The 16,831-nt window shown below is 43.1% G+C and overlaps 1 protein-coding gene across 1 annotated transcript; it reads right to left on the bottom strand.

The window, feature by feature from the left end:
- Positions 1–475: 475 nt before the first annotated feature.
- Positions 476–16,502, bottom strand: Msmo1 (methylsterol monooxygenase 1). The gene is made up of 6 exons (XM_021170944.3): positions 16,355–16,502; positions 10,247–10,531; positions 6,046–6,194; positions 4,921–5,047; positions 2,593–2,747; positions 476–1,434 (listed from the first exon to the last, which is right to left on the bottom strand). Exons 2-6 carry the CDS (start codon positions 10,499–10,501, stop codon positions 1,239–1,241), a joined length of 882 nt encoding a protein of 293 aa, XP_021026603.1. The 5' UTR covers positions 10,502–10,531; positions 16,355–16,502; the 3' UTR covers positions 476–1,238.
- Between the last annotated feature and the right edge of the window lie 329 nt (positions 16,503–16,831).

Genomic DNA, 16,831 nt, shown 5'->3' with positions numbered 1-16,831 from the left:
CAACTTCAGCATCTTGGGAGGCTGAGACAAGAGGATTACTAGCAAGGCCATCCTTGTCCACATATTAAGAACCTCTCCAAAACCTCACCCAGCCATTCACGGTCAGTTAGCCTGTAACTCCAGCATTGGAAAGCTGAAGTTACAGGATTACAGAGTCAAGGTCAGCCTAAGATAGGCAGAGCCTGTATGAAAAAGGACAAAACCCAATAAACTCTAGAGACTGGGATGCAGTGAGTGGCCTAGAACGTATATCCTTATGCCGTGTGGAAAACCACGTAAGGCCAGCAAGCTGTTCCCTAGGACAATGGAGCTCCCCCTACAGATCAGCCACCTAAGGTCACAGTGCGCCCACCAGCAAAGCTCAGCCAGGAAAAAACGGAACCATTCCTTTATTGTAAAACTTACTTTAATGATCTCTGTGCTTTTCCTTATAAGAATAAAACATGACAGCTAATCTTCATGAAAACCAGAAGGATCGGACAAAACTCACATTTATTTCACCAGCTCCGGAAATAGACAGAGAAGTGAATTCAAGCTCAAGATACGATCTCAATGATCACCTGACACACAAAGACAAGGGGTGGACAGTGGAAGTGGGGCTCCTCAATTTAAAAAGACCGCAAGTAACTGGAAAATCTTTAGGCTATAATATTCTATGTACATCACGTAGGAAATGAGCCAATTTACAAGATGCCAATCAACTTACTACAATCAAACAATCCTTCACAGAAAGAATAAGAGTCCTAAACTGGTCAAACCCAGACCAGAGCGGGGTTTCAGTCACTCGCTCACCAGATGATATATTCACTTCGTGATATTTTCACTTCAGGTAATTTCTAAAATACACCATGTCTTAAACTAGAAGGCAAACATTATTGTTGAGAATTTTCCAAACTGACCAGTGTATGTAAAAGGCTTAAAAGGCATCGTCAACTTCAGCCTCCTATGGCATGAAGTGGTGAGTTGTACATTAATACTTCCTCCAGTTCCGAAACCTTTTGGTGAGGTTAGCAATATGGCCTTTAAAGCCTCCTCATGAAAACTGTACTTAAATATATATATATGTATATATATTTACTTATTTGTTCCCACATATACAGATCTTGGATGTAAAGTAGAAGAGCGCTCATCTGGAAGAGTACTTCAAGGTCGTTAACGTTTTTATCACTTGGCAGCCAAGTCCCCAGAAGCAATGTTAGTGGCCAGCTGCAGTTGAGGAAGGCGTCGAGTGGGGGTGCTCAATCAGACTTTTTCCCAAGCTTCTTCGATTTTTCAATGTAGGCATGATACTGGGCGTCTGTCCCAAAGAGTTTATCCCACCACGTGAAGGTGGAGGCGTAATTCCCAATGAAGTTCATGTGGTGGAAATCATGGTGCCGAGCGCCCGTATAAAAAGGGATCAAGTTCAGTGGGTTGAGAGGAATATCATAACCGCTGAAATGCAAAGGATACAGGTTATTCACTAGACATCTGTTGAACAAATGGTATTCGTATGAACAATCACATGCTTGCTAACAGGAAGTATTCTTCTTTACCCAAATCATTTAATTCCTCATATGCTTACAAAAGATAAAAACAGGGCAGGGTGTGGTGGCAGACACTCTATCCCCAGTTTTTGGGAGGCTGAACTGTCAGTATGTGGCCAGTCTGAGTTACAAATGAATTCCAGGTCAGCAAGGGCTTTGAGGCCCCAGCTGGAAAACCAGCAACAACAGCAACAAAACAACAACAAACTTACAGGAGAAGGTACATGTTATGGAAATCTGACAACCTTAAAAGATGTATGGAAGTCTGACACCAGGACATGAAAAGGTTAAGTCAATAATGCTACGTGTGTTAAGAAAGGCTATGTGGAATTAGCATCAAATATTTAAAAAAAAATTAAAATGCTACTGTGCTGTTTAAGTTGGGAGAACAAATGACTTCAAAAAGATTCTTGTTTGGTCTACTCTTTAATCCTGGTATCTAAAATTGGCTATAATGCTTTATCCTGTCTCCAGTCTGTGGAAAGGAAACATCTAAAACATGTATGTATTACAAGCAGCGGCTTCCCTAAGTGTGGGCTTTTGTCAGCTCCACCCAGAGACAAGCAACAGCCTAACATGGCAGAGGCCCCAGGTTTCAGCACACTCTTGGGACTGAGGCTCAACGCAGCCATCAGTACTCTGCTTGACAAGACACATACTGTATGCTGTTGTCACTCAGTGAATGGAAACATCACTCTATAAAAACATCTATTACTTGAACTTTTATTCAGTGATTATGATCCTCTTTTTTAAAAGCAACATGAGCGATGGCTAGTGCTTGAAGTGCTTGTCGTGCAGGCCCGGGGACTCCGGAAACCCACATGAAAGCTGGGCGGCCTGCCTGGAATTCAAGCCTCAAAAGGCAGGGAGGGGAGAGCCACAGACCACACTGGCTAGCAAGACGATCGAGTTCTGGGTTTGACGGAAAAGCCCTGCCTTGGAAGAGTGATCATGGTTACATATACCCCACCCCCACACATACAAACATGCATTCACACACACAAGCACACCAACGCACAGCAAACAGAACTGTGATGTCTTTTACCTGAGCAAAAGCGTCACTCACCTGTGCACGTCGATGGTTTCCAGCAAACGTATGGTCACCCATGCCCACAGGAGAATTACGTGATCACACAAAAGCACAATTCCGATGAAAAATCCTGTCCCAAGAATCAGGGTTTCCAAGGGATGTGCGTATTCGGCTTCGATTCCAAATGGAGCCTAAAACACAAGAGGAAGAACCCCTTACTATAGTGTGATGGGTGATGCATGTGTCAACTTGCTAGCATCCAACTGTGCTGCGGTTGTCTGAACCAGAAGATGTTATTCTCCATTTAGTCAGAGGATGACTTTTGAGCAAGGAAGAGGCTTCCCAAGGAAGAAGGGATTCACATGAAAGCTACAGAGACCACGCCTCACTTTCCAGCTTTTTTCAATGCAACACTTGGGCCTCATACTGAAAAATCTTTTTTTTTTTTTTTTCTTTTGAGACAGGATCTATATAGCTGAAGTTGGCCTGGAACTCATGATGCCTGGACTTAGCCTGAATGTTGGGATTATAGGTTCATACTTCCAGACTTCAAATAAATCTATGCTCATATTAGCTTTGTGTTGATATTCTCTGGAGAAGCCTAATGTATTCAATTTATACACACAGTTTTATAAAATTATATTGTTTGTATAAGTAATGATGGTAATCCAGCTATACATATGCAAATGATAACAGCAGTTCTCCTACCAATCAAAAGGTCTAGCAATATGAAAGTTTTAGTATTCTCTCTTATCTAGCTTCAACTCTAATTAAACTAAACACTTATTTACATATCTGTGTGTGCGTGTGTGGTCATGTGCACGTACACTGAGGTCAAAGGACAACCCTTAGCAGTCAGTTTTCTCACACTACCTTGTGGGATTCAGGGGTCAAAGTCCAGTCATTGGATCCTTAGCTCTTAATATTTAACTTATGACTATGCAGTTAACCTACCACAAGTGGGCACCTACACATGCACACACAGTAGGTCATTTTTTTTTTTTTTTTTTTTTGGTTTTTCGAGACAGGGTTTCTCTGTATAGCTCTGGCTGTCTGGAACTCACTTTGTAGACCAGGCTGGCCTCGAACTCAGAAATCCGCCTGCCTCTGCTGGGATTAAAGGCGTGTGCCACCACGCCCGGCTCAATCATGATTTTGTTTTTTGAGGTTACATTTACCTTAGATTAACTATTGTCCTAAAGTATTAGGTGGAAACACTGGAGAAATGTTTGAAATTGGGCATTGTTCTGTGTAATGTCCTATCGGTCTCAGCCCTCCCAGTGAGAATCACTCTTGTGTCCAGTGTTTATATCCTGAATATCCTGTCTGCCCAATAATTACTTTTGGCTGTCTTAGTTATTTAGTATGGTATCTTATCCAGGTTTTCAGGTATCCACTGAGACCTCTATGAAAGCAGCTATGACTTAAAAAATAATCTATTCTGAAAATATTCGTCAACTGAGTAACTGCTTTAGTTTAAATAGTAAGTACTTGTTGTTTATTAATCTCATTTACTTAAACCTAGTATTTCTATAGCCACTACTAATCTGCTAGGCATCTAGCTATACCAGGACAGCCACCCGAACGTCCTGATGTGATAAGAGTATGAGAACCTGAAATTTTCTGGTAAGTCTTTAAAGTCTCGATTTAACATGGATTTATATAATTACAGGTATGTGTGCACATGGGTACAGGTACCTGTGACTATGAGTGGCCTAATGCAGGTGCTAGGAGTTGAGCTCCAGTCTTCTACAAGGGTAGGATGGGCTCTTAACCATTCAGTTATCTCTCCAGGTCCCATCATGAGAGTTCGACTCGGAAGAAAACTGTTAGGCATGGTTCTGTGTGTACATGTACTTCATATTATGCCAATAGGAAAGGAAATAAAGGGGACCAAGAGCTGGCTCAGGGGGTAAAGATGCTTGCTATGCAAGCCTGCAGTTGGTTTTGATACCTAGAGCCTGCATCACGGGGAGAAGAGAGAGGGATGCTCTTACAAGAGGACACAGGACACAGGTTCAGCTCCCAGGATCCATAACAACCTCTTCTGGCTCTGAGAGCATTTGAACATGGGGTGAACACACATATACTCAGGTGCATAAAGATATATATATAAAAAATATGAAATTTAATATATATATATTTTTTTTTAAGGAAAGAGTTTACTCCACAAAGTTGTCCTCTGTATCCTATCCACCACATCATGTGTGTGCATGCACATGCCCGCGCACGGGCACACACACACACACACCCTCAAAAAAAAGGGCATGAGACAAAATACCACTGATAGCTCTTAAAAGGCCCAAGCACTAAAGCATGTTTTCCCACTGAGTAGAAAGAGCCTGAACTGTAAGTCTAACATACCTGAAACTCGTGATGGACTTTATGAATGTATTTATAAATTCTCTTGTGGTGAAGGAGTCTGTGCAGGAAATAATGCCAGGTGTCCTCAATGACTGCACAGCCCAAACATCTTGCCAAAGTTAAATACCTGTGAGAGGTCAACAGTAGTGAGTACCAGGTAACCACGACTTAGGCTGCTGCCCAGACATTAAATAAACCCAATAGCCAGCCTGATCTAATTGCGTATATGAACCATTCAATTCTCCCAGCTTCAAGAGAGCTGAGCTGGGTGTGATGGCTCCCACCTTTAAATCCAGCCCTTGGGAGGCAGAGGCAGGTAGATCTCAATGAGTTTGAGGCCAACCTGGCCTACAGAGTGGGCTTCAAGCCAGCCAGTGCTACACAGTGAGACTTGCTTTCAAAGAACCAATACTGGTAGATAAGGTTACAGGTTACAATATGAAAGTGGGGGTTAAGGAATGTGACCCAATCTCTATTATATTTATGTTGCCAAAGACCTGAATACAAAATCAGTTTAAAGACCAGCCTGAAGTTCACAGTAAAGCCATTGCTTTTTCTATCACAGAAATACTTAATTTAAATAAGATAATGAAAAATAATTTATTATACAAATATGCTCAACCATCTTCTTTAAATACTGAAATATTTAGTAGTAGGAAGCCTTTGGAACCCCCTCATGTAATTATCTCTAGATTACTCACAATATCTAACAATGTATACATTGTAATTGTTGTACTGTTGTTTAGCAAATAACATCAAAAACCATGTAGATGCTTCAGAAAAGATTCAACTGTTTCATTTCATTTATTTTTATTTTTTTAAGATAAGGTCTCACTGTATCCCAGGCAGGCTATGGATTGGCTGTGTAGCCCAGGAGGATTCTGCAGCTTCAGGCCTACCCACCTTCACCTCCTGAGTGCTGGGACCACAGGTGTATGCTACCACATCCCGTTTAAAAGATTCAATTCAAAAAGTGTACCTAGGTTCTGGCACATGCGTATCCAGTCATATCAGGACATAAGAAACTTCAGGGTATTAACCAAATGAAGACGATAAACATTAAGCAAAATATAATTTAAAAATAAACCATGAATGAATATGAACATCAAATTATCACTGACATACCATCTTGGCATTCTTTCCCAATCATAAGGAATATTGAAAAACTCTGTAAAATAGTATGTTCCACAAATCAGAGGCAATTGGATAAAAAAATGATTAAATAGAATTTTTTTCAAACACTTCCACTGGCCTTCGAAGGTTTCTGGTTTATCCTATAGAGGAAAAAAAAAAATCACAATATTTAAAAATAGTCAGCTAAAGTTCAGTTGAGCAGGTAGAAATAAATTCTTAAAATTTTCTCTAATATATATAACCCCTCAGTTCTGTGCTGTGTTCAGTTTATACTACAGTGGCAAGTGATCTTAACAGGTACTATAATTACTTTAAACAGGTGTAAAAATGTTAATAACAAATATGGCGATGGGGACCTAAAACTATGTAAGAAGCAACTAAGCTATCCAGGCTTTGCTGCCCACAGGACATTTAAGAGACATTTCCAAAGTAAGTTATGTCATGTTGACATTGAGTGCCCCATAGAAAGCCTGCACAAGCAGCAGCTGGGAGCTTTTATTACAATGGCAACTCGTTGTCTCTAGGCATTTGGTGGTTTTCATCTGCAGGAATAAGTACTTTCTGTATACCCATGACAGCAGAGCTATAGGCTGTGAGAACTTCAGAGATGTTCTCTGACAACAACGTTCAGACTAAAGACGGTGTGTGTGTGTGTGTGTGTGTGTGTGTGTGTGTGTGTGTGAGAGTCTGTTCTTCAAATCTCAAGACCTCTCAACATGGGTGTTCTGGTGAGCAAACACACACACAATACGAACAACAAAATATATACAAAACAAACAAAACAAAATGAATCCTTAATCTAAGAATCAACCTATAGGCATGGCCAAGTATACTGAACTAAAGAACCAGCTAGGATGCTCACAGTGGCATCAGTTTCCTTAGCAATGAACCAAGTGGCGACACACAGTAAGCTTCCTTAGCTTGCATCTGCATCTCTACTCTATGGTATCTTTGACCCCACTCCAGAGCTCAAGTCTATGACCAAAGCCAAAGTAACTTGAAAAGTCAGGCTGACCTGGGATGACATCTTTGGTTTCCTGGTTTAGACTTGGAAACTTAGGTAGCTTTACGTAGAAAAATAACGAAGCTTGGGGGTAGGGGGTGGGGGGCAGAATTGTAGAAAATGGCACCTAGCACATGTGTGGCCCTGAGCTTCCATAGTGTGAGGCTGGTTTTGGGTGTCAACTTGACACAGGCTGGAGTTATCACAGAGAAAGGAGCTTCAGTTGGGGAGATGCCTCCATGAGATCCAGATGTAAGGCATTTTCTCAATTAGTGATCAAGGGGGAAAGGCCCCTTGTGGGTGGGACCATCTCTGGGCTGGCAGTCTTGGGTTCTATAAGAGAGCAGGCTGAGCAAGCCAGAAGAAGCAAGCCAGTAAAGAACATCCCTCCATGGCTTCTGCATCAGCTCCTGCTTTCTGACCTGCTTGAGTTCCAGTCCTGCATCCTTTCGTAATCAACAGCAGTATGGAAATGTAAGCTGAATAAACCCTTTCCTCCCCAACTTGCTTCTTGGTCATGATGTTTGTGCAGGAATAGAAACCCTGACTAAGACAGTAGGCTATGTTATTTATATGGTATACGCAAGCTGGCTAAGATGGCACTTAAATGTATGCCTAGCAAAGTACCAGAGCTAACTGGTTCCTACTTAATATGCACATCTTTACGCCAATATGAAGGGATGGCCCCGTTGGAGCCATGGACCTCAGAGATATTTGTACTTCTCTTGTGAGGAAAAATATAAAAATGTGATTTTTTTTTTTTGCTTTTATTTTTGTTTAAGAAACAATCCCAGACACTTCTGCTTTCCTTGTCACGCGTGTAAAAGTTCCTCTAACTCCAAAGCACATGAATTAACTGTTCAGCTGTCTATTAGTGGAAAGCATTTAGTGCTGTGTAACTTTTTGTGTGCATGGGTCTTTGGCCTGCATTTCTGTGTACCATGTATATACCTGGTGCCCCTGGAGGCCAGAAGAGGGCATTAGGTCCCCTGGAACTAGAGTTACAGACCTTTGTGAGCTGCCCTGTGGGTGCTGGGAACCAAACCCAGGTCATCTGGAAAAGCAGCTAGTGTTGTTAACCACTCATCTGTCTAGCCCCTAGCTCGTTCATAGATGAATGATGAGGGGGGAAGTGTGCAATAGTTTTCAGTTAGCTTCTCATGTATCTTATGGCCTCAAACTTCCTATCAGTAGCAGAGAACAGCCTTGAACCTGATCCTCCTGCCTCCACCCAAGCACTAGGATCACATGTGTATGCTACACCTGTTGTGGAGGCAAGGGCAAATTTTTAAGTTAAAATATAGTGTTCTATGTGTTAATATAGTTTTGTATCTTGGACTTTCTAAAGCACTGAAGAAAAGAGGAATCATTTTGTACGCATTTAAATCACAGCGTGTGGTTCACAAAGCACACATAGGCTCCACCTCCATTATTATTTTTATTTTTTTCACTTACTTAATTGTGCTGCGGGGTGGGAAGATACAGCCCAGGGTCTGTCTACCTTCCTTTTTATTTTGCTTTATTTTATTTTACTTTGCTTTATTCTGTATCACTGTTGTTTTTGATACAAGGTCTCACTGTGTAGCCTTGACTGACCTAGAACTTACTACGTAGGCCAGATTGCCCTCAAACTCACTAAGATTCCCTTGCCTCTACCAGGTTCTCTACTATGGAGCTACAAGCTCTAGGCTTTATTTCCTTCTCAGCCCCTTTATGTTAAGAGACTTTGTATTGATTTGAAATCACTACTTAAGTACTGAAAAAATTCACAGGCTGGATTTTGATGACACAGAGCACTGACTTGCGGCCACTCTATTCAGCCATTCAGTAGGTATAACCAATTACGATGTATGGCTTTTGTGTGGGCCATGCTGATTGTAACCCACAACCTTGTATGTGCCCAATGAAAATATATGTGCCACAAGGACTTCATTCTCAGGCCTGTTTATTCTCCTTCCTGCCACACTTCTCTTTAAGGCCACCCACACACCCTGAGCTCAAACAGCTCTCCTCTGGAAAGGCACCACCACCTAAGAGCAAGCAGTCAGCTACAGAGGGCAGCAGAGGAGGAAACAATGTTCCAGCTTGGTAGCCACAGGTGACTCAGCCTTACTTCTCAATGAATCAATGGTGACACAGTGACTCAGAACTCCTGGCATTCTATCTGAGCTGTTTCTCAGCTCTGGTCCTTTCATCCGAAGCACCTTGGCAGTGTTGTGACTTTAACAAAGGCTGACAGAAGCTTCTGAGCTACCTCTCTTTTTTTATTCCCTTTCCTCGTTCTCCTCTTGGCCTAGAGTCCAAGATACCCCAACGCCCAGGTTAGCTGCAGAGGAGCCTGTGTGAGCCTGTGTCACTTCCTTACAGTGACTCACTGGGAGAGGCTACAAAGCCAAGAGACCAACAAGACATGGCCTGCACACCCAGCAAAGCAGACCAATGCTCAGCATCGACTTTCTGCCCCTGCTCTGTATGTGCCCTTGAGTTTAGCTGGTTATGACTGTTTAGATTAGCCAATGATGGCATTAAAAACAATTCTTGGTAGCTGGGGATGGTCCATGCCTGTAAGCACTCAGAAGTGCAAGTCAGAGGATCCCAAGTTGAAGGCCACCCTGAGATATATACAAGATGTTATCTCAATGCAAGAAGTAAAATTGGAGTACCAAATGCTGATAAGTCCTTTCTGTCTCTATATTTGTCCAAATTCCTCTAAGAAACCATGCTAAGCAAGTAGCCTATATAGTAGTAAGAGTACATTCTGCTATCTTTGTTTAAAACTAAGACAAAGGACTGTGCATACCTGAGTAACTTATGCACACAGCAGTCTCACAAGCCACATCTAATATGTTGAAACAAAAACGAAGACACGAGGAGCATTACCCATAATGTGGGAGCATAGGAAAGCTGCTGGCACTCCTATCGTATACGTATGGAGTCTATGCATAGTACCATCCAGTTAGATCGGCTGAGTGTGGAGGAGGAAGGAATGCAGCAGAGCAGCCACCGGCCCTGTGCACATTTCCTCCCCCCACCCCCCCAGCTAATTTCTCTTATCAGGATCGGGGCACACAGGTGGGGCTAGGCTTCATTATATTTCTACTGGACAGTACTGTTGTGTATTCAATGTTCTGGAAAAACATCTTGAAAAACATCAATTCCAGTATCTGACCACAAACCCATCATACTCACCTTTTGAATCTTGTACTTTCTCATGTAAGGTATAAACTGGAATAGGAATCCAGGTAAAGAGAACAAGAAATAGATGGCTTCGTGAACTATCAGGGAGCCCCAGGTTGCGATCTGGAACTTTGTATAGTTGTCCAACATGTAGACCCAAGCATTCTTAAAGGGCTCCTGCAGAGGATTCTCAGGCAACAGTGAGTCCACATATTCCACAGCCAGGGATGCAGAGCTGAACACGCCAACACTTTTGTTTGAGGCCATTTTCAAATCTCTGCGAGGGACCTTTTATTCCTATAGTAAGTAAACAGATACACACAGCACTGAAATTCGAAAAACAGCATAAAAAAATCTACTGAATGTCAGATACCACCATCTCTATGTGTAGATGCTGCACTAAAAACTAAATGCTCCTTTCTACTTCAATATCTCAAAGAACAGTGGGAAGGGAATTCCAAAGTAATACTAAAGAAATTTTCAGTATGTATTCTCTGTGGAAAAACTGAATTTCATCAAGCAAGCATTAGGCTTGGGCTGTCAAGATGGCTCAGTGGGCACTTGCCACTCAAGTTACTGAGTTTAATCCTGGAACTCAAGTAAAGATAGAGAGAGCTCACTCTACAAAACTGTCCTCTGATTTGCACACACATGCGCACGTGTGTACACACACACAACAGAAACCAAGAAGTTTGCCCAAAGTGACAGTGTAAAAGTTCTGGCAGGAACAAAACAGTACTCGTAAACAAGGCCTGAGATCAACCTTGAAACTACAAAAAGCATCCCAACACATGATAAAGATGGGACAGTATGCTTTAGAAAAACCTAGCACAGCGGGGCGTGGTGGCGCACGCCTTTAATCCCAGCACTCGGAGGCAGAGGCAGGAGGATCTCTGAGTTTGAGGCCAGCCTGGTCTACAAAGTGAGTTCCAGAACAGCCAGGGCTATACAGAGAAACCCTGTCTTGAAAAACCAAAAAGAAAAAGAAAAAGAAAAAAAAAAAGAAAAACCTAGCAGAAAAAAATATCAAGGGCCACTCACAGGCAAGCAGTTCATAGAACAAAGATAACTCTTTTAACTCACGTGTAGGAGACAAACATGCTAAGCTTTAAGGAAACATAGCTTCTAACTGGCAACAGAGTAAAAAGAACATTCAAGTCCAAAAGCAAGAGATGAGTTAAATCAATGTTATTAAATCCTTCCATAGGCAATTATACAGCTGTTTATAAGAATTAGGGAGCTGAGCATGAGGGTTTACACCTGTAAGGCCAGTGCTGAGAGCCTGAGGCAGGAGACTGCCGACAGTTCAAGGTGAGCCTAAAGTACATATGAAGACGTCCCCAGGATGCCTCAAATAAACAAACAAATAAAACGACGAAGACGAAAACCTTGAGCAGCACGTGAGAAACTGTTTAAGCACACTCCTGCCCTACCAGTACTTCAACAACCATCCATGCTCACCGACCGTCACCGAAACCTCGTGCTCTTCATTCTAAAATGCAAGCACTTACACTTCTATTCTTATTTTATGTGCATTGGTGTTTCACCTGCATGTGTATCTGAGTAGATTCTGGAGTTACAGACAGCTGTGAGTAGTCAGTGCTCTTAACTTCTGAGCCATCTCTCCAGCCCCATGCTTTTATTCTGAAAAGGAAAGAGAGAGAGAGAGAGAGAGAGAGAGAGAGAGAGAGAGAGAGAGAGAGAGAGAGAGAGAGAGAGAGAGAGAGAGAGAGAGAGAGAGAGAGAGGTGGAGAGAGAGAAAGGTGGAGAGATGGACTGGTGGTAACACATAGGCACTGACTGGACCTGAGCCTGGTTTCAAGCACCCATGCTGGGTGGCTCACAACTGCCTCTAACTCCACCTCCAAGGGATCAGATTCCCTCTTCTGGACCTCCAGGTACCTGCAGTTCCATGTATGATGTCAGTCCTCCCAACTGCCCACCCTATATGCAAATAATACAAATGAAATGAAAACCCAAGACATACTTACAGAATAGCATGTATAGCTATGTAAAACTATGTAGAAGAGAAGTCCCTAGTTTTTTATATAAATCATGCACTTCCTCTGAACACTCTCATCTCATGCATGTGTTCATAGTACATAGTACATAGTACATAGTACATAGTTCATAGTACATAGACATAGTACATAGTACATAGTTCATAGTACATAGACACACAGAAAATGTACTGGACAAAACTTTATAGTGGTGGTCTGTGAAGTGACAGGAGCAATTTTAGTTTCTCTCTTTCTTTCTTTCCTTTCCTTTTTTTTTTGTTTTGGACAGGGCTTCTCTGTGTAGACCTGTCTGTCTTGGAACTCACTTTGCAGATCAGGCTGGCCTTGAAGGCACAGATCCACCTGCCTCTGTCTTCTGAGTTCTTGGATTAAAGGTACCACACCCAGCTCAATTTTAATGATTTTAATCTCTTAAAGGAGACTATGTATGGTACCTACTTAATAAGTGTTAGTCTAATCAGTCACCAATCAAACATGACTAATTTCACTGTGAATCTCACTTTTGTGAAAATATCTCTGCTGTTTGTCACTTATGAATTGATGGACCCCATTCCCTAAAAACACAAAACAAGACGAGAAACGCATTTTAGTGCTCCGTTGGTAAAGTGTGTGGCTAGCATACAGAAAGCTCCACTTCCAACATCACTCAGACTAGGTGTAGTGTATGTGTAATCCCAGCGCTGGGGAAGTAGAGGCAGGAGGAGGATCAGAGGTACAAGGTGACTCTTGGTTATACCATATCAAGTTCAATGCCAGCCCAGGATACAGCATATAGAATCTCAAAAACCAATAGTGTTTGTATAGCCTTAGAAGAGTCAACAACAGGCACTTTTAGAATGCGCTACCACTTCTACAACTGATCTATGTGACAGATGCTAGGAAGGTAAATCACCTTCTCTCAGACCTCCAAACTCACTCCTGCCCCACCCGTTATCCTCCCATATCTGCTGGCCTCACAATCTGTCCTCATTCTTTTCAGTAAGTCTTCTATGTTCTTTTGGCTTTGCTTTGTGCTGTGCTGTGTTGTTTTGCTTTTCTAGACAGGGTTTCTCTGTGTAGCCTTGGTTGTCCTAGAACTCAGTCAGTGGAACAGGCTAACCTTGAACTCACAGAGATCCACCTGCCTCTGCCTCTCTACTTCCTAGAGTATCTTACCAAGGACATGACTCTCCTTTATCCTTTTTCATTTCTTGTCCTTCATGTTCGCAGGAAGCCCACTTTCTTCATTCTAAAAATACATGCATGGGACTGGAGACTGGGGTCAGCAGTGAGGAGCACTTGTTGCTCTTTCAAAGGACCTAGGTTCAGTTCCCAGCACTTACATGGTTGCACACAACCCTACAGAACTCCAGTTCCAAGGGATCTGATGCCTTCTTCTCACACCAAGGGTACCAAGCTTCCACGAACAGAGATGTAGGCAAAACACTTGGTATACATAAAATAAGCAATTTTTAATTAACAGTAATAGAATAAAATCATATTCAAATCTTGGTTGAGTTTCAACTTGGCTTGAGTGAGATAGTGTCTAGAAAAACAGAGGGGAGGGGAGAATAAAGGAAGGGAGGGGAGGGAAAGGAAGGGAGAGGAGGCAGAAAAGAATTCCTTATCTCCTGTCATCTCTCCTAAGCTACCTTACCCTTCTTACAATGAAAGTCCAGATTGAAAGTGCCACCCTCCTCCACCCACATAAGCTTCTTACCACTGAGATCCCCACCCACCCAAAGATTTTGTCAACCCTCTACTACAAAATTACAAAACACAAGACTATCGTACCAATCTCCATTTTTCCTGAGGTCAATACCAAATTTGACAATGACCAAATGAACACCGACGTCCTTGCTACATGTCCCAGATCTTATGGAATGATAAAATTCTGAGCCATAGTTTTATCAAAAAAAAAAAAATTCCTCAATAATAATTTGTCAAGAGGGGGCCGGTGAGATGGCTCAGCAGTAAGAGCACTGACTACTCTTCCAGAGATCCTGAGTTCAAATCCTAGCAACTACATGATGGCTCACAACCATTTGTAATGGGATCTGATGCCCTTTTCTGATGTATCTGAAGACAGCTACTGTGTACTCATATAACTTATAAATAAAACTAAAAAAAATTGTCTCAAAAAATGATAATAATAATAATATAATAAATTGTCAGGAAACCTCAATAAATATCATGTTAAGCACTCAATAAATATCATGTTAAGCACTAAACATAAGACCTGGCACACAGCACCTAAAATAAGCTAACAATTATTGAGCACCTTCTGCATACCCAGTATATGCTGTCATTTTAAGCTAAACCCTCGCCTCGCTGTGAAATAGAGGAACTTTTATGATCCTTGGTTTTCAAATGATGAGCTGAGGTTTAGGATAAATGAGTAACTGTACAAAGTTGTATGGACGGGGAGTGGAGGAGTACAGTTTACCCAGGCCTCCTGAAAAGGCTGCTCACACTGGCGGCATGTTCTCACTCCCATTGTTTTCTATTTCTATCAGTATGCTCAACTTACTCTTAAAAAAAAAATTCACAAAGTGCCCCAGGTGTCAAATCCAATATTCTTTGGAACTTATTTCATTTGACCAATCTGGATGGTGATCTCTCTCTCTCTCTCTCTCTCTCTCTCTCTCTCTCTCTCTCTCTCTCTGACCCAAGATCAAAGCTTTAGTTTAAGTTGGGCTTAAACTATGCAACTAAGGATGACCTTGAACTCCTGATACCCTGCTTCCACTGCGGGTTGAGATTACCAGTGTTCACCCACACACTCAGCAACCAACAAGATTTGACATTTCTCCATTTGACATTTTTCCTAGTCTCATGGAATTCACATAGATTCCCCACTAACAAATATCTGTGTATGATGTGTTGTCAGTGTGCTCCCCTGCCCCACTCCTGGAGGGAGGTCCCAAAGCCTCACAAACCAATGTGACATGTAGGATACAAGGGAGATTACAGCGCTATGAGGACAGAGGGGCACAGGGTTTCTGGGCAGAAGCACTTTCTACCCTGAGACCTGGACCAGACACTAAAGAGACCAGATGACAACAGAGCTACCCTGGTCTGATTGATATCCATCATCTGATGGATATCATCTGACATGCTGATTGATATCCATCATCTGTAACTCCTATCCTGATTTAGATTCTGATTACCCAAAAGGCTGCTGGCCATCTCCACTCATCGACAGTTTAGATTTGGATCAAACTTGAATGCATCCTACAGTGCATCAGGTGCCCATCCCAAACACGCTTTAATGCCTAACTTGAGAGGCATTAAAAGACCTGTTCTAGTCTCTAACTCGGCATCCTCGACTAAGTCTCCCAACTTCCACACAATGCTGAGACAGGGTTCAGTTACCTCAAGTTCACGCTCCGTAACGAGGAGAGGAAAACTGGGCATGTAGTTAAACAAAGTGTCAGATAAAGTGATCAGACAGGATAGGGGAAAGCAGGCTTTGCTGAAATGAATATCCTGCCTCCTTAGTTTTGAGCAGCCTGCTTGCCTGGAAATCCGATCTGAATCAGGTAGACTAGATCCTCGGATTTCAAAAAAAAAAATAAAAAATAAAAAGGATGAAAAAAAAAATGTACTCGTAGGATAACTTAACTCCTGGCTGACAATCCCAGTCCCTCTTTCGGCACTGCTGCTTAGAGAAGCCTTAGGCAGAGGGTCAGGATCCATTTAAATATAAGTTAAACTTTCATGGTTCAAGCGCGGGTAATTCTCCTAATGTGAAGCCTAGACCTCTCGTCCATGCACCCCTCTCTCAGATGGAGCCACATCCTACAATACCTCTGGGACAGCTTCCCAGATTCCCAAACACAGAACACACCCTACTCCCCCACTTGGTGATGGTGTTTTTGTAAAAAGTTTTTAAGACTCAAGTTAATGATCCAGACTCCAGGTGATTGCAAACTCTTTAAAGGGCAGGAAGTGTTGTCATTCCAGTTGCATCACTTGAGAACCTAGGCTCCTTGCCTGGAGTCTTGCACAGCCCACCCACGTTCTTCCCACCGCATCCTTACCGGTCTCAGCCGGACACCACCCTGCTGGTCCCCGTCTCAGTCGCCCTCCACCCGGATCAGGCTAGAGAGCGCCTTACCTGGCGTCCCCGCGACAGACAGCGGTCTCAGCGCAAGACCGGGCAGGTGCAGCGGCCTTCTCACTACCTCTGCCGGCTCAGGGGCAGGGCCCGGAGGCCGGGCCCGGGCTCGCCTGTCGTAATTGGTCTGCCCCACTCCCGCCCTGCCCTTGCCGTGCAGTGATTGGTCCGTGCTAAGGCCCGGCAGCGTGTGACTCACGTCAACGAAGCCCTAGCGGCGCAGTCATTGGCTGCGCGGATGGAGTGAGAATAGTGAGACCCGCGCGGCCAGCCAGTCGTCCTCGCGGCAGCGCAGCTGGAGGCGGGTCGCCGCGCGAGCGCGTGACGGCGTGACGGGGCGGGGCAGCCGCGCCGACCGGGCGTCACCTTGGCAACCAAGCGGTGGGTTCCTAGGCGCCCAGTGCTGTGGGTGCACTGGGTAGTAGCATCTTGCTACCCACATTGGCTTGGCTTCATCCAGAACCCGGGGAAAAAAGT

Source organism: Mus caroli, unplaced genomic scaffold (genome assembly GCF_978045245.1).
Source record: "Mus caroli unplaced genomic scaffold, Mus_caroli_1 scaffold_10, whole genome shotgun sequence".
NCBI classification, from domain to species: domain Eukaryota; kingdom Metazoa; phylum Chordata; class Mammalia; order Rodentia; family Muridae; genus Mus; species Mus caroli.
This window is presented reverse-complemented; position numbering and strand designations above follow the sequence as displayed.